This window comes from Gymnodraco acuticeps, unplaced genomic scaffold (genome assembly GCF_902827175.1).
Source record: "Gymnodraco acuticeps unplaced genomic scaffold, fGymAcu1.1, whole genome shotgun sequence".
In the NCBI taxonomy this organism is placed as follows: Eukaryota; Metazoa; Chordata; class Actinopteri; order Perciformes; family Bathydraconidae; genus Gymnodraco; species Gymnodraco acuticeps.
Genome location: NW_022990583.1, coordinates 2,686,656 through 2,711,876, shown reverse-complemented (window position 1 = coordinate 2,711,876; position 25,221 = coordinate 2,686,656). Strand labels below are relative to the sequence as shown.

The 25,221-nt window shown below is 40.3% G+C and overlaps 4 protein-coding genes across 4 annotated transcripts; 1 reads left to right on the top strand and 3 right to left on the bottom strand.

Moving 5' to 3' along the window:
* The first annotated feature begins 5,628 nt into the window (after positions 1 to 5,628).
* LOC117554044 (hairy/enhancer-of-split related with YRPW motif protein 1-like) lies at positions 5,629 to 7,670 on the top strand. The gene is made up of 5 exons (XM_034228256.1): positions 5,629 to 5,788; positions 5,955 to 6,027; positions 6,128 to 6,211; positions 6,339 to 6,420; positions 6,527 to 7,670. The coding sequence occupies exons 1-5, from the start codon at positions 5,703 to 5,705 to the stop codon at positions 7,129 to 7,131; spliced, it is 930 nt and encodes a 309-aa protein (XP_034084147.1). The 5' UTR covers positions 5,629 to 5,702; the 3' UTR covers positions 7,132 to 7,670.
* A 1,286-nt stretch (positions 7,671 to 8,956) lies between these two features.
* stmn2a (stathmin 2a) lies at positions 8,957 to 12,968 on the bottom strand. Its single transcript, XM_034228389.1, has 5 exons — positions 12,788 to 12,968; positions 11,041 to 11,136; positions 10,725 to 10,897; positions 10,419 to 10,610; positions 8,957 to 10,305 (listed from the first exon to the last, which is right to left on the bottom strand). Exons 1-5 carry the CDS (start codon positions 12,804 to 12,806, stop codon positions 10,246 to 10,248), a joined length of 540 nt encoding a protein of 179 aa, XP_034084280.1. The 5' UTR covers positions 12,807 to 12,968; the 3' UTR covers positions 8,957 to 10,245.
* Positions 12,969 to 13,919: 951 nt separating this feature from the next.
* Positions 13,920 to 18,532, bottom strand: upp1 (uridine phosphorylase 1). The gene is made up of 8 exons (XM_034227970.1): positions 18,415 to 18,532; positions 18,052 to 18,096; positions 16,906 to 17,017; positions 16,650 to 16,808; positions 16,389 to 16,503; positions 15,055 to 15,264; positions 14,382 to 14,528; positions 13,920 to 14,264 (listed from the first exon to the last, which is right to left on the bottom strand). Exons 2-8 carry the CDS (start codon positions 18,090 to 18,092, stop codon positions 14,095 to 14,097), a joined length of 954 nt encoding a protein of 317 aa, XP_034083861.1. The 5' UTR covers positions 18,093 to 18,096; positions 18,415 to 18,532; the 3' UTR covers positions 13,920 to 14,094.
* A 1,053-nt stretch (positions 18,533 to 19,585) lies between these two features.
* Positions 19,586 to 23,514, bottom strand: gra (granulito). The gene is given in 7 exon segments (XM_034228025.1): positions 19,586 to 19,613; positions 19,713 to 19,771; positions 19,865 to 19,974; positions 21,534 to 21,612; positions 21,978 to 22,036; positions 22,145 to 22,236; positions 23,268 to 23,514. Coding segments are annotated over 6 exon segments (417 nt in total). The 5' UTR covers positions 22,227 to 22,236; positions 23,268 to 23,514.
* Between the last annotated feature and the right edge of the window lie 1,707 nt (positions 23,515 to 25,221).

Sequence of the window (25,221 nt, the reverse complement as noted above, 5' to 3'; positions counted from 1 at the left end):
ACACACACAAACACACACATACACACACACACACACACACTCACACACACACACACACACACACACACACACACACACACACACACACACTGACAAAGCACAGAGAATTCCCTTCAGCTTGACTTGACTAATAATTGATATGACCAGTGCCTGTGAAGTTCCCATTGCGTGATGTAAACCAAGAGATACATTTCAATCAGAGTCCCAAACCCCCTTTCCCCCCTTTGTCTCTCACACACACACACACACACACACACACACACACACATACATGATCTATTGATATGCAAACAATGTTTTTCCTGTGGCAACACAATGTGTGTCCTTAAAAGTAGCTTGCTCCGCAGCCCTTCTTTTCTCTGTGTGGACATCACGTGCTGTCTCCTGTTGCGCTTATTCGGGAAACCAGTCTTGTGATCTGCCTTCCCACTATTGTGTACTTGCATAAGTTACCTAGTAATGGGCAACATGCTGGTAAAACCTATGAACAATGTAATTGTCAGGGGCCATTGTGAAGGAGTGTGTGCCATTGTGGAAAAACTCATGAAATCGATGTTTGTTTATGCAGGAGTGACTCAGGAAATCCACATTTATTTCAAGCCAGCATTTAAGGTTTTCTATATTCAATTTAAAAGTTTGGTTTGAGTCTTTTCTAATTCCTCCCCATGTCCTGTAATTGACTTTAAGCCCTGTAATTGTCAGCCGGTGCTGAGATCTTGATGTCAGTATTGTGACCTGGGGAGCTGTCCTCAGTAGAAAATATTTGTAAAGCTCTTGCTAAACAAAGAAACAAGGAAGTCAACATATCCTCCCTGGCTTTACCTATCCAATAGCACAGGGAGAATGGATGCCAACAAAGGCAGGAAAGTAAAGAATGAGAAGGCGGGTGTATTACAATCAAACAGTGGGAATGGGTCTCAGGCCTGGTCTGGTCCCTGCCCAATATAGCGCCTGGGTGCTGACTGGAACCAGAGGGGACGGACAGGAAGCTGTGGTCCATAGGATAACATTGTTGCATGGAAGTTGTCTCCGAGACATTTCCCTCAGTCAGACAAGCTATTTACGACCAGCATGGGTGGCATTTTCTTTTTCATATTATGTCATATAGTTCAGGTATATATGCAGCAAAGTGTATTCCTTTTTCAAATTTCAGTCCATTTGAATGTATAGCATAGAGAAGGCATGATCTCAACTAGAGCCTATGGATTTTCCACACACAGAAATATCCCCCAGATCCACACACACACACTCCACTGCAGCAGTTGTTGAATGACAGGTATAAGATGTCAGGATGGTGTGCACACAGGATGCAGGCACGGCTGTGAGCGTCGCTGCTGCCGACAGCCCCAACGGTTGACATAGTAAATCAATCCTGATGGGAGGTGGGTAGGACGGAGGCGGGGGGGGGGTCCAATGGGACTGAGCCGGCCTCTGTCAGACACACTCAGCCACTCAGCCAGCCAGAGAGAGACTGTCGACGGGTGGGAGAACACTCGCCGGGAAGCGCTCACACGGAGATTGAGTTACCACGGAATTAGATCAGGGCTGTGGGAAACAGCACCTCGCACACTCTCGGTAACACACACATAAACACATGCAGACACACCAGCACACACTCAGGCCGCACTCTTGCACACAAAGAGTCACCAAGGGAAACCTGAGGGAAGATTGAGGAAGGCAGCTGGGCACACGCCAGTTTCAAACAAATGCTTGCTTATACCTCTTAGCTTCCTGGCACTGGTTTGAGAGTGGTTTCTTCAAACTGGTGCCAGGGTAGGCCCACGGTCAACGGGCAGAATGGCATGTTCAAGTTAAATACGTAGACAATTTAGAAGAACATGACGCACAGGTAAAATAACTCAAACCAAACACACTTATTTCTCATCCATAAGTCAACTAGAGTGCTGAGGCTGAGAAAATGTTGTGGTACCTCATTCAAAAGTCAAGGTTTTTGTGGAAAAAAAACATAATTGTGTGTAATGGTTCACAGGAATGTCAAGGCTAATGTGAAGGACCTTGGCAGTCAGGTGTGAGGAGAGTGTTTTGTGTCTGCTTAATGGAAACCACATGAACTTGCCTGTCCTATAGAGCCCTTTCTCTTTACCATAATAGCATTATAAACAATACTGATGTGATCCCAAATATAATCAAGCTTCCTATCGGCTGAGAGTCATAGGAAGGCCATGTATGGTTGAGTCTGTAGCAGTGCAAGGAGAGGGCCAACACTTAAATTGGCTAAGGTTCTGTATAGGAACCTGTCCCCACATACTCAATCTTTGTAAAAACGATATAAATGCCAACATGAGAAACACCCCCCAGATAGGGAGTGTTCAGCGCGGGATTATGCACATGTTAAGGTCGATAAATCCACCATGCGGGAGTATGGCACAGAGAAATGCTTGAAATGGGTGAAGGTGCTCATGATTTTAAGCGAAAGTGTGTGCTGACAGGGAGGGAGGGGGAGTGTCAGGTATAGTGCGAAAGCTCATCCACACTCTAAATGACTGAAGCTTGCACATTGTGTCTGTCACCACCAAAAAGCCCTTTGACATTCTGGGAACAGCGTGTTGGTCTGCAGTTGCTCCCTGGAATCAAGCTCTCATCCACACTTGTCTAGCTCACCAACGCACCGAGTTAACAACTGACCTGATGGACAGAGCAGAGAAACAGCTGCTACAAGGTACTGGAACGGAGGGGAGCGGGGGGGTCACACTCCCACTGATGGCCTTAACAGACACGTCAGACTCAGGAAGCAGGAATTATACCAGCCGCAAGTGCTGTCCTTTCCCAGGCTTGACATTTGACTGCTGTTTTTATTAGGTATTTTATGTCTACTCATATGATGGCAGTGTTAAGTTAAAGAAGCGATACCTCACTATAAAACATTACAAGTAAATGTCCTGCGTTAAACTTATTTCTTGGTGAAAGGTACATAAGTGTTAGTAACAAAAAGTCCATAATAGCCACATAGCCACATAGCCATAATCCCGAATGGCCTCTGGGAATGTTATCATTGTAGAATTTGACCATTATATTTTGCATCATAATGTAAAAAGTACTTTAGTGTTGTGAAATAGTACTGAATTCCAGTACTTGAGTAAATGTAAAAAGGGTACTTTCCACCAAGTATGATGGTTACATATACAACACAATATTAACTTAGTATTAACTCATTAAAGCGTATGTAAAAGTGTGTGTTTTTTTAGATCATTCAACATTTATCTGCTTTTATAAATATATGTACATAAAGGAAGACATATCAGTAACCCATGTCTCTTTCTCCTTGACAGACACTAGTAAACAAACAGCAAGAAGGGATCAGTTACACAGTAGAACATAAACATTGAAAACCCGTGTTTTATAGAGTTTGTCCTCTGACCTGAGCGTATTGGTGAGGTCAAAATATTCACACCTTCTGCAGACCACCCCTGCTCCCCGTTTAGATTGAGGCACCTATGCTTTGCCGCTTATGCCTAAGTAGGTTTGTATTTTTTGTTTAACCCTTGTATGGTATTCAGGTCTGTGAGACCCGTTTTCATTATTTAGCTAAAGAAAAATGATATTATAAATAATTTTTTCAAACCCACACTCAATGGCCTTGGCTCATTTTCTGTGAAGAACATATATCAGATCACATTTTCAATGACCACCCACTGTACCCCTCCTACACATTTGCATTACACACAGGGTGTTACCCGGGGCTAACAAAAGTGTGGACATTGTAGGTCCTGTGCACCTGTCTGGGCCTTGTGTGTGTGTGTGTGTGTGTGTGTGTGTGTGTGTGTGTGTGTGTGTGTGTGTGTGTGTGTGTGTGTGTGTGTGTGTGTGTGTGTGTGTGTGTGTGTGTGTGTGTGTGGTGTGTGTGTGTGTGTGTGTGTGTGTGTGTGTGTGTGTGTGTGTGTGTGTGTGTGTGTGTGTGTGTGTGTGTGTGTGTGTGTGTGTGTGTGTGTGTGTGTGTGTGTGTGTGTGTGTGTGTGTGTGTGTGTGTGTGTGTGTGTGTGTGTGTGTGTGAGTGAGAGTGTGTGAGAGAGAGAGAGAGAGAGAGACTTTTGTGTTTCTGCCCCTGCCATTCCTGCACAAGGTTGCAACATTGTTGATAAATTCAAGCATCGACACCTGTCTGCTCTCACATTCCCGCATTATGTTTTGCGGGAACCAATCTTTATTTTTTTCACACTCTATCCAAGCTGCACATTTGGGGAAAGACGCAATAAATAAAGCTTAGCCAGTTTGGGTCCTTATCACAACTGATCTAGATGGCCAAACAATTCTCTGCTCAGAGGACCTTGCAAATGATTCTGGAAGAGAGAGAACCATGTTATGACTATGTAGAGGAAGAGGAAGAGGTTTCAGAATGTGAGGATCACATTTCTGAGAATTCTGAGTCTGACAGTGACTTTGAAGAAGAGGATGAGATTGAGCATCAGTCTTTCACTTTAATTCATGAATGTGATCTAACAAATGTAAAAGGGTATTAACCATGTATGCTGTTTATATTGCTTGTAATTGAGATGAAGTAAACATCTGTTGAGTATTTTAACATAAAATAGTTTGATTGTGTTGAATTGAAGCCCAAAAAGGCAGTGGGTCCACCAGACCCAAGAACACTGGCTGAGTAACAAAAATATGAACACCACAGAGCTCACAAAAAGTTGATTAAAAGTTGCATGTTTTTAAAAAAAAAAAGTATTTTTTTTCCCACTGTTTTCACCCACGGCGGATGAATGCTTCCCTGGGAAGGTCTGTCTGCGCCAGTCAGTTGACCTGTTTGCAGTGACTGGGTGAGGGGGTTTCCTAGGAGAGCCTGGCAACGCCGACTGACTAATGTTGGGCCTCCCGTCTGATCAATGCTGTTGTGGAACCACACAGCTGACAGCAGACAATGAACAACACACTCTGCTAATAGGCCGTGTGTCCTCCACAACACCAATGAAGAAGAGGGTTCCTGCTATAATGGGGCCTGTTGCTCATGAACTGGGGGTCTCAGCAGGGAGGCTGGGGACCTGGGGGGGCCGGGAGGCTGCTAGGCCTCAGACTCATACTCTCTATACAAAAATCCTGCTTTTATTATGAAACTTTGAATATTCATTTGTTTTTGCTTTATCCCCTCTGCTACCGGCCTCATTAACATGGCCCGGCCCCACCTCAGCCACATCATGGACCCTATGCATTACATTAATGCACACAATGTATACAATATCTTTGATTTTTTATTACTGCACATATTTTATTCAATTCTATTTCAAGGATTACAACCATATTCAATGTAAATACTGCTATTTTTTTACTATACATTTTTATGTTATTATAGTTTTCTTCAAATAGTTTTCTATCTGTGTTATATTTTATGTATGCACATAGTGGTTTTATGGTATACACCAAGTAAAATTCCTCGTGTGTGTTAACCTACCTGCTAATAAACCTGTTTCTGATTCTGATTCTGATATCTAGCTCTCTTTGATTTTTCAAAATTATTTTTCTGGTAAAGCATGTGTCATTCAAATGCCAGCGCAATTTTAACAGGCTGAAATCTTTTCATGCACCGCCCACACCCCTCTGGGGTCCCGCCCCCCTGTGCGCGGTGTGAGAATGATCAGAGCAGGTCCGATGTTTAAACTGTTGCTGAGACCCTCTGCTGTCAGTGCACCACCGGAGCTGTCCCTGAAAGCAACACTTTGGATCTCTGTCTACTTGGAAGCAAAATGAAGCGAAGCCACAATTACAGCTCTTCGGAGAGCGACCTGGACGACAATATTGAGGTGGAGAAGGATAGTGGGGACGAAAATGGGTAAGTTCACTTGTTTTTTTGGCAAAAACGCAGATTCGTATGCAACATTTCTATTTGGTTTTATGTGAAGTTGAATTAGTTATCTTGGAATTGTTGATACATTCAGAGAAACTGGGCTATGTCTTGTTTCAACAAAATAATATATTTTGCTTCTTTTACTTTTCAGTCAACTTGATTCTCACGGCTCGATGTCACCCTCCACAACCACCCAAGTTCAAGCTAGAAAAAGACGCAGAGGGGTACGAGAACTCATTATTTTTGGTGCCAAGTTAAGCACTGCTGATCCCAATGTGTCCCTGCCGTGACCTACATTACATTGTGTCTTTTTCCAATTGACAGATTATTGAGAAACGGAGACGTGACAGAATCAATAGCAGTCTGTCAGAGTTGAGAAGATTGGTGCCAAGTGCTTTTGAGAAACAGGTAAACGTTACTTGCATTCTTTCCTTATGAGAAGGCTCATATTTGCCAATTTATGTTTTTTCTATGAACACAGCATAGGAAATATCAGTATTGTAAAAGTAACAATGTATTTTCCATCTTTTTATAGGGATCAGCTAAATTGGAAAAAGCTGAAATTTTACAAATGACTGTGGACCATTTAAAGATGCTTCATGCATCTGGTGGCAAAGGTAACATACCCTTTCTTTGGCTGTCCAAATGAATGCTATGATTCCCTAATTGAAAATGCGTCTGCTATGAATCACATGTCTAACCCCACTGATCCTCTCCCGACAGGTTTCTTTGAGGCTCATGCACTCGCTAAGGATTACCGCTCTCTTGGCTTCAGGGAGTGCCTGGCAGAGACAGCTCGCTACCTGAGCATTATCGAAGGCCGGGATGGGACAGACCCCCTGCGTGTACGTTTGGTGTCCCACCTCAGCAACTACGCCTCTCAGAGGGAGGTGCACACTGGACTGGAACACTTAGCCTGGGGCTCAGCATACGGGACTGCCCATGCCCATCTCCACCACCCCCTACTCCTACAACACCCTCTGGGCAGGACACCTGCATCCAGAAGCAAAAGTAGCCCACCCTCCTCCTCTTCTTCTTCCACATCTTCCTCCCCCTCCAGCGAGGCATCTGGGACTTCCAGACTGGGTGTCATGCCCCACATAGAGAACATCAGGGTGCCCCCGAACGGCTCGCTGACCCTCAGTCTGTCCGTGCCAACATCCAAGTTTTCGCCCCCACTCCTTTCATCCCTCTCCTCGCTGTCGGCCTTCCCCCTCTCCTTCGGTGCTTTCCCCCTAGTGTCCCCGACAGCCCTCGGCACAGTGAGCCCCTCCTCCACCCTCTCAAAGCCCTACAGGCCGTGGGGTACGGAAATTGGGGCCTTCTGAACAACTGGACTGAAGGCAACAGCTGAGCTGTGCCCACCACCATAGACTAGGCGGACAACCTGCCTCATAGCAATAAAACACAGGGGAACAAAGCAAGCTGAATTTATTTTATTAAATATACAGAATAAGTTGGAGAGATCGTCCTCAGTATGTCATTACTCTAAAGAAAGGAATTATAAATGATTTTATGTTAGTCTATGTTTCACTAAATTTGTTAACATGCACTGTCCACGGGGCTGAGAACTGAATACATGACGTGACATATGGGCCATGAATAGATTTACTGTAAGCACAGATGTAGAGGTAATGTGTTGTAGACCACACACTGAACCTTCTACATTTGTCAATGGCGGATGTCTGTTTTTAACTAATGTCACTTAATTTGGTCTTCATCTTTAGTGGTATGAGAACTTGTGGCGTTAAACAAACATTTAATATGTGCCATTATTGGAAAACTAACCACTTGAACATTTGAAACTTGCCTTCTTGTATCTATTTGTAATATTTTTGTACCAATAAATTGTGTAAAAAGTTTAAAACATGTTGCATTTGCTCCTTTACAGTCTGATTGCCTAATGTATAAGAGGTTGATATTTGTTCCTTATATATGCAGACTTACAGCCTTCCGAGTGATTATGAATTTATCTTCCCTTATGACATATAATCTGCAGGTGCATTTTTGTTTCAGTCCAGTGGAAGTTAATCATGAGATAATAAGTCCCAGTTATTGACTGAAAGGCATTCCTTTACTGTGTGCCAGGTAAGTAACCGAATCTGAGAGCATTGTTGCCCCTATGAATACCCAGGAAATCATTAAGAGTCAGAGGAAATCCTTTACAATGTTGCCCTGACCTCACCAGCCTGGGTTGGTCTGAAACGGAGACAATAGTGTGAACAGGATGGGGACATTGTAAGAAAGAGGTTAAAAAGTAACAACAATACACCAGACAGCTGGAGCTATAAATCACTGTCCAGTATGATGTTATTTTTGGGACAATCTGAGAATCACTGATTTATTTAGGTGTTAGTGTTTATTCGTAACTCAGTTTTATGCATCCATGCAACACCTCGGGCTTCCAGGAGGGGCAGGCTGTAATTTGTTTCTCAAGGCTTGGGCCACACGCTATTTATGAAATATGTATACAGCTCTGGAAAAAATGAAAAGACCACTGCAGCATTATCAGTTTCTCTGGTTTTGCTATTTAAAGTAATGTGTTTGAGTACAATTAAATTAAATGTTATTCTATAAACTACTGACAACATTTCTCTGTGTGGGAATTCAACAGACACTGTAATGGAATGGCGGCGATACATGTAGAGATTGAGATTTAAGAAACATTTGGAGTGGTCTCTTAATTTTTTTACAAAACTGTATATAGTCTTCCTTTGAAATATAAGTCAATTTCAAACATGTATATAAAAGTGTCTGCATTCGATGTTCTGAGTGTTGATGAATGACACAAACCCTCCTCCTTCTGGATGAGGGTGTTATTTAAATTACAAATCATTACTTTCATAACATATCAAACACACCTTATCTGTAATTTGTATCATTTTTTTTTTTACAAGTGTATTTCTTCAATATAAGGATTGGGCATATTTGTTTTTTTTGGCCTACTTTTCTATTGGTATGGGCTCCAGCTTGGTGTCTTTGGTGTCACTGCCACCTAGTGGAACAACTTGTCTTATGCGTACCTGATAATTATTGTATATGTTTAATGTAAATCTAACCCTCAAGGAATAGGACTATATGTTTTAACTATGCCAAAAAGAGTCTACAGTATACCGAATGTATTCATCAAAAACCAACTAGGGAAGACGGTGATTCTCATGATGTGTAGATAACTGGTTACTTTATTTGGCAATTTACATTTTCCCTCTTCTTTTAGCACAGAAAACTATTAGATGGTGCATGCCATGTTCACAGAACCTCAAACCTTTATTCAGCAAAGCTTTCACAGAGAAATATATGAAGGGAGAAACACAAGCAGCAGAGGATGCAGGCAGATATCAGTGGCATTGATATTAAAAAGATACTATTTCAGGTGCTGAATGTAAAGCATTCTGCATCCATTCTCCATCTAATCCCCTAAAGAGAGCAGAGGCTAATGGTGCATTGTGGTAAATTAGCATTCATACACACCCACACAGACATTCGTATGTTCACACTATCAATATCAAGGTGGGAGCAACAGCAAATTGCACTGTCCAAGACAATTTGCATGGTACCAGTCTGGTGTCAAAACATTCAAGAGCATAGTGCCCAAATACTGTGTATATAACAGAGCTAAGTACTTAGCTGAAGATGGATTCATTGAGAAATGTTGTTTTTAGGGTAACTGGGAATCTGCAAGTGTATAAACTCCCATTGGGAAAATATATTCTTAATAACAAAAAAGGCCCTCTCTAGTTCGTTATCAAGCTCATTTCAGAGGAGGTGGACACTTTATGGATCTGTGGCGTATTGTTAAGTTCAAAGCGTGCGTGTTGAGAATGAGTGGGTGTGCGTGAGGAAGATACAGATAGGATACGTTGATATCTCAAAAGGAGCCTGTGGTGTAGCTACACCGTCCGTCATTCTTCACAAAGACACAGAAACATCATCATCATGACATCATCAGAAAACACTGCAAATGCCAGTCTACAGCCAACTCACAACACCAACGGCTTTCACAAGAAAATGGTTGTATAGTCAAATTTCAAGAACTGAAATATTAATCAATCACAAACAAAATGTTTGAAATTGTACAGTGCAGTACAGTACAATCTTTGCATGTACTTGACCTACCATCAAAGATAGACAGATAGATAGATAGAAAGAAAGAAAGAAAGAAAGAAAGAAAGAAAGACTTTTTAAGGAAAAGTATTTACAAAATAAAAGCCATAATCTCAAATTTTCTGTTAAATCAACAACTCCATTCAACTCTCTAGATGGTTGTTATTGATGTTTGTATCCACTGATAATACTGATAGTGGTGAGTACTGGTGGTGAGGTGTGGTGTGATGTGGTGGTAAGATCTTCAGACCTCTCAGCCTCCAGATTTAGGTATTTTCTGAGGAGAGAGAGGGCAGGGCAAGGAAGAGGGAGGGGTTTGATGACGGGACGTTGATGGATCATGCTGTCAGCTCTTCCCTCAGCTCTTTGTTCTTGCGCACCAGAGCTGCATGTTTCTCCTAAACACACCGCAACAGAAAGTACAACATTAGTCATCAGATGGTGCCCCAAACCTGATTATACTCAGGCTTGGAGGAAAAATAAAAAAAACTGATATCTCTGCATTTCTCACCCTCTCCTGTAGACGCTCGAGCATGGCTGCCAAATGGGCCTCACGGTTCTCCTTGATCTGCTCCATCTTATACTGGAGCTTCTCCTCAGCCATCTTGCTGAAGTTGCTGTTCTCCTCCATGGCCTTTAGCAACACATCCCTCTCATGGTCACGCTTTTCTGCCAAAGCCCTCATCACCTGGGCCTCCTGATACTAAAAACAAAAACAAGACCAATTGATTGATTTTGACTGGTTTGACATCCAATCTGTGCTTCATCTTTCCATTTCAAAAACCTAAAGCTATTTCAAAACAGGTTAAATGCTTACCTTCCTCCTGTCCTCAGCAGCCTCCAGTTTCTTCTCAATGTCCTCCAAAGAAATAGCCCTCTTTGGGGGTGAGGGGAGGTTGTGAGCCACATCTGACACTGGAGACAGAGGCTTGAGAATCACCTCAAAGGCCTGGCCAGAAGCTCGCTTGTTCAAAGCTTTCACCTCCATGTCTGTAAATAAGACAATTATGACAATTTATAAGTCCAACATTATGTCATTATTACAATCATCTGTATTTTCAGGAAAGATAAAACATCCATTGGGGGGAGACTTTTTGATCCAGAAGATAATACATTATTGAGCTGATACGTACCTTCAAACTCACACACAAGTGTCTTGCGTGTCTCTGGGTAGAAGCAGGAGCAGATGAGGGAGAGGACGGACAGCTCCTTCATCTTCTCTTTATATGCTGTGAGAAGAAAAGACACAATAGCATTCTGGTGAGACTCTCTATGTTACTTGTAAAAACAGAAACAGACAGCCTGAAAAACGTAAAATTGATAAATATGCTTGACAGATATCCAGATAAAGACTAAATGAAACGTTTAGCATCCTATGATAACTCTGATTGATGATCATGCGGTCTATGATTATATATTTTTGATATTCTCGTTAAACAATGTCTGATTCATTTGAATCATGACACAGGAATGCTCTGTCTTGAATCCTCTTGCAATCTGGGTGATGACAGGCTTCTGTGTCAAGTTAATAATTTCCGGGTGAACTCACAGTTTATGATCACAATAATAAGAAGCTTGTGTCTTATCTTCTCCTTATTGATGTTGCTGCATAGCTGTCAAAAACAGCTGATAAATGGTCAGGTCTTTCATACATCTGCGTTGATTTGATTTCATCAGTTCCTTTCAAGCTATTTTAAATTTCCTGTGCAATTTATGTCACTTTTTCCATGGTCCCCGCAGTATTTGACAAAGTGCCCACATGGCTTGTCATGGAGGACTACAGATTGTCAGTGCTGCTATGCCTTCTGCTGCAAAGGCCGGTGTGTGCAGCGGCCCCTTGCTGCAGGGCTGGCCTGCCTCCCACCCTGCCATGCACCTGCCTCCTCCTCCACCCCACCACACATACCATAATAAAGCCAGCCTGCACACCCTGCTGTACTTAAGGGGACCAAATGGTTTCTTATGGCCTTACTAATGCTAAATATATTTTTACAAGACACTAAACAAATCCCTGAAAACAAATATGCTAAACCCAAGGCCTAACAATAACTGTCCATCAGTGGAGATGACTAATGCAGGCTACAGTCTTATCTGTGGTTAATACAAATGCTAACTCCTACGCTACATTTTCTTTATTCAAATGCCAGTAGGGTATTTTTTTTGTGTGCAAAATACATGGCAGCCCATCCGTCACAGCTTGTGATGCATCCTAGGCAAGAAAGACATAAGGGAAGAAAGGCACTGAGATTAGGAGCAATCCTAAATGAATAATCGGATTAAACAACCTTTCAGGAGAGGTTTAGGGTCTTAAAAACACGTTTTGAATAACAACATATAAGTGGTATAAAATTCAGAGGGATGGATTCCTCTCAGCTTCGTTGTCTGCTAAAAGGTCGGCAGCACAGCATCTTGGGTGGGGTCCGTCTGCATTATGCTGCATGTTGGGGCCGCTGTAGCATGAACCGCAGGTACGGCGTAGTAAATAAAGCTGTCAAAGGCCAATCCGTGTCATCTAATTACAAAACTGTTACACAATATACGATCAAAGCAAATAAAGTCACATTGACGCAGATGAAGATAATGGAGGACACATTTCTGTAATGACGAAGATGTTTGGCTTGTAAACCTTTATCCTTTCTGTCATTGACTCTTTAGCTGGGACAATAGGCGTACCCTTGATACATATATCAAGGTGGGTCATTTTTGTTTTAAATATACAATATGTCTGAGTGGAGCCATTACAAAAGCACGACCACCTAGACAATACCGGGCCGACCCGCGCTCAAGCAGAAATAATATGTCACAAGTCCATCAATCCATCCATCCATCATCCATCCATGCATGCATCATTTCTAACGAGAGCAGCTGAAACACGCTTACCGGTTGCTGTTTTGGCCATGGCTGATGTATTTCTCCGCAGAGCAGGCTGTAGCTCTCTTCAGGTGAACGGTGATGCTGCTTAAGGCACTGAGTCAGCGAATAGATCTGAGTAGGATCGGATGGGAAAGGGTGGGCACGCACGCACGGGAGCGCGCAACAGCCCCTCCTCTCTTGCTCTGACGCGCAAAGCGGTTTCAAGCATCCTTGGAGGAGGTCGATATGTTCTCCACACCGGATACTTGTTAGCCTGATACTTGAGTATAATTTGCTCCACATGCATACGAATTATGTCCACAGCAATCCAGCCAATTCTGATTGAAATGGGTTCATGGCATTAAGAAGGAACAACAGATCTGATCATAATTTGTTGAATGACTATTTCACCAACTAATATTAAATGTGACTCTTGTTTTTAGTCAGACCATCAAATGTGAACTTGTGATGTTTTTTTGAAGTTTTGCTGTAATAGTGTGGAGTAGTTAGGCTTTTACTTGGAAAAATGTGCCACAAAATTCTGAAATTGTTTATTATAGAAGATACAAATTCAAGTTGAACACATAGAGACCAGTTTTAAAAGTAATTATCTTCACGGTCCTCAATGGATTTAGCAAAACGGTTAAGGAGGTTCAAATGGTAAGCTGGTTTAGCAAAATATAGGAGGAAAATGTTCTTATGTTTGCATAGGTTTAGGGGAAAGGATGATTTCATGAACCAAATTAATGTTTCAAGAGAGATCATCTTCAAGAACTTCACTGTAATTTTAAAGAGTAGCCTGCAGTGTTCATGATGCTGATCATGCAACAAACCTTCAGCTTACACAAAGGTCTCCTTGCACTGAGAAAAAGCAATAGGATAATGTAAAATCTGATGAGACAGACAACTTCATTATTTAGAATTAAATAATGATGTGACATTCACTTTATTTTCGCATTATTAAGTTACATTTAGTTGCTGTGTAGTTTTCATGGAACATGTCTCTAATTACCGTTTGAGGTAGTTTTGCTTAACTAAAACGATTCAGGAATATTATATTTATCATATCATATATATCAACAAAAGAAATAGGCAGTACTAATGATGACTAATTAAGCTGCTCCACAACATTTAAGTCAAAATGAATAGGAATCAAAAGTGATATAGTGTAATGGATTTTATTAAAAACAGTGAAATAGACCAACTTAATATTTGCCAAGGATAAATAAATAGGCATTACTTCTTAAGTCATTATTCTGGAGGTAATAAAGGTAATATATGGCTATTGGTGAGAGCAGGATAACATTTTTTTTTTAAAGCTGAATCATTGCAGCTTATACTGTTGCACTGTTGCAGCTACGTCCTGCTTTGGCCTTTAACAGCTTCTTAATGTAGTTTCCGACCAGTATCTGAGGACGTAGTTGGTAACTCTGAAGAACTTCATGAGAGCCGTTCATCTGATCCCCCTTCAGACGATCCAGTAACGTGACACAAACCACAGCCGCTTTACACAACAAGAAATACATGTTAGAAACTCAACGAGGCAAAGACAACTTTCTGTGTTTCAATATAGTGACAATTGTCAGCTATAATATTCAGTAATGCTGTTATATTTGCTCACCTCGAAGACCACTCAGTTTGCACATGGCAGCAAAAACTGATGACTCCATTTCTATATTGCAGATTCCTGCTTCACTGGCTTTTTTGAGGTAGTCCTGTTTATCCTTCTCGGTGTAGGAGCAGAATGCCCCATCCAGACGGGCTTGCCCTGCGTGGGTGATTGGTCAGACAGAAAAGATTAACATTACAGAATCAGAATACCTATAGTCCCACAGAGGGGAAATGTACATTGTTACAACATAAAAAGAGCCAAAGACAGCTTAATGTTAAGTAGAACCATGCATTAAAAAGTATTAAAGTAAAAAAAAGAAGTTACAAAATAATAAATAATGAATAAAAAAAAAAGTTACACAATTTACAAAATACACATCGTGTAACAGTTCTTAGGATTTAGCAGCCAGGTATATATTGCACAGTTATTAACGGCATATATATAGCACATATTGCACATAGTTGGTTGGTATTTAACAGCAAGGGGTGTTATAGTCTGTGTTGTTGTTGTGTGTGTGTGTGTGTGTGTGTGTGCGCGCGCGTGTGTGTGTGTGCGCGTGTGTGTGTGCGCGTGTGTGTGTGTGTGTGTGTGTGGGGGGGGGGGTCTACTAGGGGCCGTGCTGGTTATAGCTGAAATAATGAACACAGGGGTAATCAACAAATCAATGCATCAAAGGTCATACCTTCATAGAAATCCAGTGTACACATGGTGTTGCCTATCACTGTCTCAAACTGGTTGAGCTCCTTGCTGCACTGCAACAGCTCCTCAGCCAGGCATTGGTCCAGATCAGTATTACGCTCCACGGTCTTCCCCAGGATCACCTGCTCAAACTTGGGCAGGAAGGTGGCATCCATAGACTTCTTGGTGACAACAACTGTGCCAGGCTCAAGCCCTGAACACCAAAAATGTGAACGGAGATAAGCTATACATTTATAATCAGAAAGTACAAAAAGCTGCAATGAAGAAGTGAGTTTAATATATGTATGAAACACTGACTGACACATTATATATTAAGTAAAATAAGCATCATTGTTCACGTTCATTAAAAAATGAAACAAATCCGAAGACATTTTTATTTATTGATTTTAAGTAATATACTGCATGTCTTTAGGTCAATTTGTCATATATAGTCTGCTTAAACTACAAATCACAATATACCCTTATTTAAAAGGTCCCATGTCATGGCCATTTCTACTGATCATAATTCCATTGTTGAGGTCTACTAAAATAGATTTATATTGTGCAATTTTCCAAACTCACATTGGTTTCTCATACAGCATCTCTGTATAGTATGTGTATTCACTCTCTGTCCTAAACGGCTTGTTGGAGCTCCTGCCCCCCCCCCCCCCCCCCCCCCTTCCCCAACGAGGCGTTCTGGGGCAGCATAGACAGGTATTTTCTGTGTTAGAGTTTTACTCGTTACAGGGTGTACTTTGAGAGTTTGTGACTCTGCAGACCGTTTACATGCATAAAAAGCTACATAACACACAAGGGGACGGTTAATAACCGGAAAAGCATGACATGGGACCTTTAATTATATATGTGGACTTCAAATATAAGCCGCATGGTCAAATCCAATGGTTTGTGACACAAACAAATAAAGAAAAGGAACATTTCAGACTAAATATGAATAACTCACTTTAAAAAATAAAGACGGAAATTCCAGTTATCTAAAAACTGGAGAAATACCATCAGGCCTGATAGCAACCAATCCAAAATCTAAGAGACTTTGGCTCCCTCTCGTGGTAAAACCAAATGAACATGTCTTTGTGGACAATAACGGTTACCTCAATGTCATCAACTACTGTATATTACCAAAGTAACCCATATTAGGGCAAATACATTTGACCACACACAGAATCTTAGTCAAGTAATTTCTTCATTAAATTAATGTACAGATTGACTGGAAAACTTGCATCACTTTTATGAACGTAACAATGATATTCATTCATTGATTACCAGAGCTATTTTCAGGCATTCAGGTAACAGAAAATATATTTCTAATAATTTGCTTACCTATTCCTCCCGACGTTCCAATACGTACAATTGTAACATCTTCACAATGAGCGTGATGGAGGAGCTTTATTAGCTCATGCAACATTATGGCAATAGATGGGATGCCCATCCCATGCTGCAAAATAAAGCACAGACAAGTCACAACACAACACAATTTTTCAAATATATGTAGTTAGAATATCAAAGTACTTTATAGTCCATACTATGTACATTGCTTATTAAGAATACTACTATTTCAAAGCAATCGTAGGTCTTACATACACTGACAGACAGCACAGGGCCAACTTTGTACATAGCATAGCGGTCCGTTCCAGCACAGATGTTTGGGTACTCTGACTCGGGGTCTTCCATACGGATCTCAGCAGCAATATACTCAGTGAATGATTTCATTCTCCATGGACTGCCTCCAACACACACAAACTGAAAGATAGCACACAAAAAACACACATTTTAGCACAATGAAGACAATTATAGAGGTCATTTTTTTTAAACAAATGAATGTAATAAGAATCTTTACTTTGACATCACCAAACATGGCAGGTAGGTTGTGAGTTGCTGTTCCCAACCCGAAGTGGTAGAGGACGTCATCTTTCATTACATCCAGGTGTGGGTTGTGAACAAAAACAGGGCTTAAAGGGGGAATCAAATAATTGAAAAGGGTCTGATTATAAGAATGATTGCAATTAGGTTTCACTTCCCTTAATAACTGGGAAAACAATTCTGTGATTTGGACTTCTCCAAGGAAGGTCACTTCAATCAAGACTTATTTTCCTACTTAACCCTTTATTATCTAGCCAGATGTAACATTATATATTGATAAAAATATATAAAAAGTACCCATGACCATTAATATATAACGTCTAAAAAAACATGTGTACAATGTAAATATTACAAATAAATATGTTAAATGTGTGAATAAGAACACATCATGTAAACACTCCAATTTAAAAAGTATTCAGGATGTCAAAAATGGTGTCCAATATAATATAACAGAGGAGAGTGTATGTAAGTATGACTGATTTTAGGTTGTGCACTATTATCAAATTAGACATTTCAATGCTTTGAATAGAACATACAAAAATGTTTCTATATTTTGTCAGGGCTGCCACATTTCAAATCACAAGTGAGCAAAATCTCACTACGAAAAAAGGATATTCACATACTATACATACACTGAGATGCCAATAAGTATTATAAAGTACACTTAGATAAAACTACTGCACTCCTGCAATACATCCTTTCTCCCTGTGGGTTATTTTTGAAACCCTGGTGCTGTTGAACTGTATTATATTCTACACAGAATGGAATACATTCATTTAAGCAAGGTGAACCTAACACAAGAATGTAATAAGGGAACAAATGATAATTAGGTGGAATTACCCTTCAAGGAGAATTTACGCTGTATTCATTGTAAACAAGGTAGCCTATGAATGGAGTACTGGCATTTAAATAATGTTGTAAAATAACGTATCCAGTACCAACATCGTATGTGCTTGATAGTAAACTAATAGGGTGGCGTTATAGGACAATTACATAACATCCTGTCAACCTATTTTCACCATTCAAAATAAACGTTGGTTCCATAGAGTAAATATATAGTGTTTCAACACATACCCTTTAAAACAATACTTTTACCTAGGGGTTAACCTTTGAAACTGCTCACCTGCTGCATGGCGTGGCCCGTTTCTCTTCCTCTGGGTTCATCTTCCTGGAAAAGCCGAAAAAAGGAAGCGATGTCCCAACAAAACTATTCAGTAACCGAGAACAAACCCAACCTCTAACAACACTGATCGTTACAATTACACACGGTATTATCTTACATGAGGTGAGGAGTCAGACTAACTTTCAACACAATTAAGACATATTTTAGAAATTATTAACAACCCGGCGTAGATTCAATGCAGCGCACAGCACTTGATCTCAGCGGGGGGATAGAGACAGACAAATCATATGGGTCCATCTTTCCCCTTGATATAAGCCAATAGAACAAACAAAGCTACAATATAAACACCAGATAGAAATGTACCTTTAGTATGTTGCTGTTTGACTGCCGATTCCTCTTTCCCTGACAGTTAATTTCGCTTTCTGTATTGATGTCGACACCGTAACACGAGCATCCTGCCCACAATGACGTGACGTCCATCACGTCACGAGCGTCGTCACGACCTCACCGACCGGTTGCTACTGTTCACATGGGTCTGCGTCAGAGGGCATGGCCCACCACAGGAATTTGTATACAAAATAACATCAACATTTTACATATTATCCAAACTCTAATTTTGTACAGAACACATTTATTGTACCATTGTTTACATTCAGGTAACCTTTGGACATTAATAAAAGAGTAAATGTCAGTTCTTGTTTCTCGTTGCCATTACATTGAGTACTAACCTGCAATTCATTTTGTATTCAAATGTTCAATGTTAAAGTTGAAAAATAAAAACCTGACATTCCATTGATGCAAAAACGATTCCTTAGAAGATTTGAGGACCAGAAATCCAACATCTAAAAGACCCGTAAAAATACATAAAACTGAAGAGTTTACTCGACAATTGTGTGGTGTTTGTAGAACAAAATATTATACAGTTATTTGAAAGATTCATATATATTTTTAGTTGTATCACTTTATTCTGAGATAGGAGTTTTTTTTAATGGATGATTACTTTTTTTTAAATGTCTAATGGTAGTTTTTATCTTTTGTTTGTATGTATAGTTTCTAAATATTTAAGTGTGGAGCTGAGCGTAAGAATTTCATTAGACAGTGCAACTGCCCGTAATACTGTAAATATGAAAAGAAAAGAATATCATATTTATATATATATATATATATATAGTCCAGCTTTACATTTAATTACATGCAACAACAAAAAATGCCATCACACAAAACGGTTGTCAAAAAATATTTTATTCAGCGGTTTAATAGCCATTAATATATTTTTAAAACATTTTTACAAAATGTAAATACTTCACTCTAGTCAAAATCTCACACATCAGAGAGGTAAATACAATGAAGTACTTATACTTAGGCAAATAAAGTGGCGTTTAGTCATATATCTTGGTACAATTTCACTTCAAACTGTCTCATTCCAAAAAGAACAAACATGCAATAGATAAGAAATGTTAAATTAAATTCACCCAGAACAATAAGAAAAAAGAAAAATAACAGTTTTTGGTTTTTCAACCCCTGTGCAAATGTGTTAAGGTGAGTGGAGCCTTTCTGCCACCCTAGAAACAAAAAAGAATATTGAAAAATTATTTGTAATACTATAATGTTTACATTTGTCTCATTTGCTGGAGTTTCAAAACAATATACTTCCGACTTACATGTCTTAATTTCCTCCATTACACCTCATTTCATGAGGCGTGAAGGGCCCAAAATGTCTCTGTTAAGATATACAAACATTAATCAATGCAAACAGCACATTTCATATCTAAAGAGGGTACCGCCATGAATTGAATATGGACACCCAACTTACGGCTTCCATTAGGACTATGGGGTGCTCTGGCAAGAATGGTGGCTTCTTCTTGGCTTCAGGACAACTTGAAAGACCAAGTAGAACATCTCTGCTGTAAGATATTCTAGCTACTAAAAAAAGAAGATCAAATTAGATCAAATCAGGCAAATAAAAAGACAGACAAAAGCAGGTTGTTATTTGTTTTGCATTTTGCCAAACCACTACTGTAAATTACCTCCCTCCCCTGGTTAGCCTCCAGCTTCCAAATGAACATACATGTGTATTAAACATTGCTATTGTCAGGGGTGCACATAACTTTTTTGCCCTGGTTCTCAAAGGAGCACCTGGAGATGTTGCTTGGTGCTCATCCTTAAAATGAAATAAACCGTAACTTTTGAGGGGCTCTTGACTTTATTTGCCAGACACACGGTACTGAACACACATGCAGAGGTGAACACAGAACACACATGCAGAGGTGAACACAACACAAGACAACATTAGCACGACCAGTAATCCTACAAGCATCACTACCCTCCTGACTGTTCTCCTCAGTGTCTTCCTCTCTGTCAGACATGGTAGCTAATGATGTAGGCCTACTTCTTTCTCTCTGGTTGAGTCTGCGATTAGCTGCTTGCATCCACAAGTCAACAGCTGGGTTTGGGTCGAAAGTCTCTGTTGTCATCTTAGACAAGTGGATGTAATCAAATAAGTATGTGAACATAACCAATAGCCTACCATAGCCAATAACAAATTAATGTAACTTATTTTATTTGTGTTGTTCATTCATATCTTATTTTACCTTAACATTTATTTATTTATGCATTTTTTTTTATCTCCAGTTTTAAAGGATATTTTTTGGTTACTGTCCTATAGTATACATTGGAATGATTTAAAACCTGTTTATCCCAAGAATTACAAAGGAGTGCCTTGGAAATATGTGTTTACATAAATTGTGACCAAACCGTTTGAATTTAGACTAAAGTTAACTATCTAAACACTCAGAGTCCTTTACCTCACTGAGCTGTAGTTATCAGTCTGACTGGAGAGGACTCTCCTCCACATTATTGTAGAAACATCTTCTTCTTATCTCCGTTAGAGCAGCTAGCACGGCACCAGATTATAATAACAACAGCGCTGGTACCACCCTCCCTCTCTCCCTCGCATTTTGTCTGTGAGCTGCGGGCGCCAGATAAGCCAACACCCCCCATTTTCATCACTTACAGCGCCCATCGTACAGGGCAAATGAAAGGTGGAACCGGGGTGAAAAGGGTGTTACATTTACTTAATTATGAATATTGTTACATCAAGGCCGAAAATTAGGATGAGCCCCAACGGTCAAAATGTTTTTTTTCCCTCCCAGAACTGCCAGCGCAGCACCTCCCCAGATCTGGCGCCCTAGGCGAACATCTAGCCAGGGCTACGGGCCGACCCTGAGTTCATATCATGGTTCATACATGTATGCAACTCGCAAATATCTTTCTCTCTCTTCTCTCTCTCTCTCATCTCTCCTCTATTTTCTCTTTTCTCTTCTCTCTCTCCTTCTCAATGTTGGTACGCAAATGCGCTTTGTTTCAAATGACCCGGTGCTCTTTTTTTGGCGGAGGTGCGCATGCGCACCTGCGCACCAGTTATGTGCAGCCCTGGCTATTGTGCATATTAACCTGCTTTTCAATAGTCATGAAAACATGACTCAAGACCATGGTGTTCCTTACCTTCTTTCTTTTGTGGAGGTTAACAATCTTGCAGAACTGCTCAATTCCAATAGGAGTCTATCAAGCACAACATTAGAAGAACATTAAAATTGTTTTAAAAACAGTCTATGTTGTCGTAATCCACTTCTTAACAGACGTTACATTTATTGAATTGATTTTAATGAGGAGAAAATGCTAATATTGAAGTGCTGAAATTCTTATCGATTGAAAGAAAACAAATTGGAAAGAATTTGATTATCCATGATTGTGGAAGTCAATTTAAAGCAAAAACACAGCTACTGTGTGGCTTCAAAGTCTCAAATGTGATAATTTGCTGCTTTTCTAAAAACAATTTGTAGATGATTCATGGAAAAAAAGTAAACAGAATGATCCATAATTGTAATTTGCTACCCTCAGATATTGTGTTCTTTGGGGTTTCTTACCTCATGCTCCTCCTCATCCCTCAGTGCCTGTGCACACGTAGCAGCATTTATGTTGGACTCTGAAGTGATACAATTCTCAAATGAGCATGCCATTATTATGAATAATCTTACATTTCAAACATTTGATATATTCCTATAAGTTTGACTTACTGATGCAAACTACTTACCGGTGTCAGCAGGGAGGCAGCGGCGCAGTGGTCTGGCTGGCTCCAGATGCTTCTGGAGGATTCTTCTCCTGGAAACCTCCATCCTGCTGTCACTGAGATTTTACCAGAGGCAATTTTTCATTTTTGTCCACTTGCTAAATAGCTAATGATATTTCAGCTTTTCCAGCCACTCAATGTTACCATTGTCAATCAATCAATCAATGTTTATTGTGTTTTTTTCTGGTGAAAAAAAGCAAATCTACAAGCCACCTTCATATTTTACCAGATATTTGTGTTCAAGATAATACAAATGAGTACTTTGTGAAGTGGGATAATGGGTCCTGTAACAACTACTGGCTGCATGTAAGGATTGGAATAATGTCATCTCTTTTACTTAAAAAGAGGCTGAGAAATGTAAAGGGGACCCACAGGTTGCTATTTGTGTAGTTTAGCTATATACATTTTCCAGATCAAAAGTGTCCTGCACATTTTGACAATATCATGAAGCTTATTCATATGAAGTTATTTAGACAAGAAAAAAATACTATGAAATAATCATGTGGCATTGACCAGGGATCTCGCAGATTGAGTGTAGCATAACAGCTAACTTTTACGAGAACAATTCAACAGAAACAACTTTAATTGGCTTTACATTATTGTGTTAACTGTAAACTAACTTGATGTAAATAAGTATCTTTGAACAAAAACTCGAGCTAGAGCCTTCTTAAAACTCTTTCTAGGTTAATTTTGTTTGAGAGAAGCAGCTAAAAAACAGGTGGGACATTACCCATTACTGTTTCATGGCAGACACCCCGTCTGCATGAGAAGGACAGGCGGCTACCATTAGCGGTTTTGTTTAACATTTACTAATATCTGCTTATTTACCGGACGGGCCTGTGTCCGATTCTACACGACCTCGCATTTTTCAACCTAACTAAATAAGATTTAAAATAAGTTTATTAAGTGATGACAAATGCAACATCTAAACAAGTCATACATTTTAACTCTTCAAAACCCTTACTCTAGATAGCATCATTGGCCGAACAATCGTACGGAAAAGTCAAAAGTTCTTAACATAGTCATTTTTACTTTAAAGAGAATACATTTCGTGCTAAATTATTCACCTGCAGTTCAAAAAAGTTACCTCGGCGTGGAGGATGTATTCCTGCTCACATCACAGGTGGCATGGTGGTCAAGAGAAAACCATGACTTCCGGTAAGGAATTTTCAAATTAAAATATGTTTCGTTTCAAAAACCATGTCAATATAATCAGACAACAGGGGGAAATACATTGCATATGCCACTTGTTGATCGCGTCCTGTAATTAAAGGTGGGGTAGGTAATTTTGGAGAAACCAGCTCGAGTCTTGGATGTATAATAAGAACTGGATACAGCGTGGGAGGCGGGGCCTCATTCATTCCTATGAGAGTTGCTCATTAGCGCATGATGATAAAATGGCCCAACTTTTGAGAGAGCGAAACGTCACAGATTACCCGGCATGCCTGAGAAGTACCCGTATGTGCGCTCATAGCGCATGCGCAACTTTAAACCAAAATGCTCGTTCACATCAAGCACGTCAATTTACGTACACGTAACAGCACCGCACGTTCATGACAGCATGGTAATGATTTGTTATTATGATGGATTTGATATTAACGAGGCGGCAGTTAGCAGCTAGCGGCTAGCTAGTCATTATGCTAATGTGCACATCAATCGTTATGTACTTATATTACGCTGTAACAGGATCTAGTGATATCCAAGCAACAGAGCTTCATTTAGCATGAAAGAATGATTGCACTTATAATAATAAGTAATATTAACTTTATTTAATACAACATTTACGGTACAAGATTTAATCATACAGCCCATGTAGTATGATAATGAATTATAGCAAACATGTGCAATATATCCATTATTACAGCTCCGTGAGATGGCAGACGAGATGGGTCCGTTCTTATTGTGCATCCATGGGTAAAGATAAACGCAACTCACATTGGTTTTTTAAACAGCATCTGGGTCATTCTACAGAAAAGGTGGAATCTGGGTGATACAAATCTGCTGAAATATATTCCTTCTAAAAACATCTAAAACCTGTTAAATAGCAATAACTAACTCTTAACTTGATGAATCCACAACAAGTAGAGCTTAAAATATTTTTATTATTTGTATACTTTATACAAAGCTTATTTGTAGTGACACACATGACCAATGTGTCACTACCATAGGCTGTATATAAAGGTCACTACCCGATCTGCAGGCACTCTATTTCAAGTATACTACGTCATCGAGTGGCGCCGAAGGACTGTTTAAATGCATGTTAAGGCCCAATCCCAAACCACTCCCTCGACCCTACCCCTCCGTGATGGAGTGAACTCCGTCTGTAGCCACACTCGCAGCTCAACGAGGCTCCCTCCTGTCAGATGGAGGGAGTAAATACAGCAGCAAGCTTTGGGACGGCCTCCCCTCTCTCCGGCAGAAACAGGAAATGCCGTAACTCCGCGTGAACGCGCAAACGGAGGGGTAGGGGTAGGGTGTAGGGGGCGGTTTGGGAATGGGCCTAAATGCAAGCCCCCAGGAACGCCCCGTCTACACTACAGGCATCAAAAAATCTTGAAGCTGGGCGTGTCTGAGGCTTGGCGATTTCTCGCGCCCAAGGCGACCAACAACCAATCAGGAATCTCCCGCCCGCCCCCGGCATAAAAAGCAATAGCAATGTTAAAACCATAGACTATGGCCCAATCCCAAACCACTCCCTCGACCCTACCCCTCCGTGACGGAGTGAACTCCGTCCGTAGCCACACTCGCAGCTCAACGAGGCTCCCTCCTGTCAGATGGAGGGAGTAAATACAGCAGCAAGCTTTGGGACGGCCTCCCCTCTCTCCGGCAGAAACAGGAAATGCCGTAACTGTATGTAACAACGGTTTCAAATCAGCATCTCTTAAACAAAAAGTTTAAATGAATAACTCAAATAAAACTCCAAACATCTTTCATTGTGTTTCAAAGCTCTTTTAGTTTTAAACCTGATGTTTATAAGCTTCTTAGTTTTTGCAACAGTCGGTATATGTACACAACTTTATAATAAAATGCACACATTTACC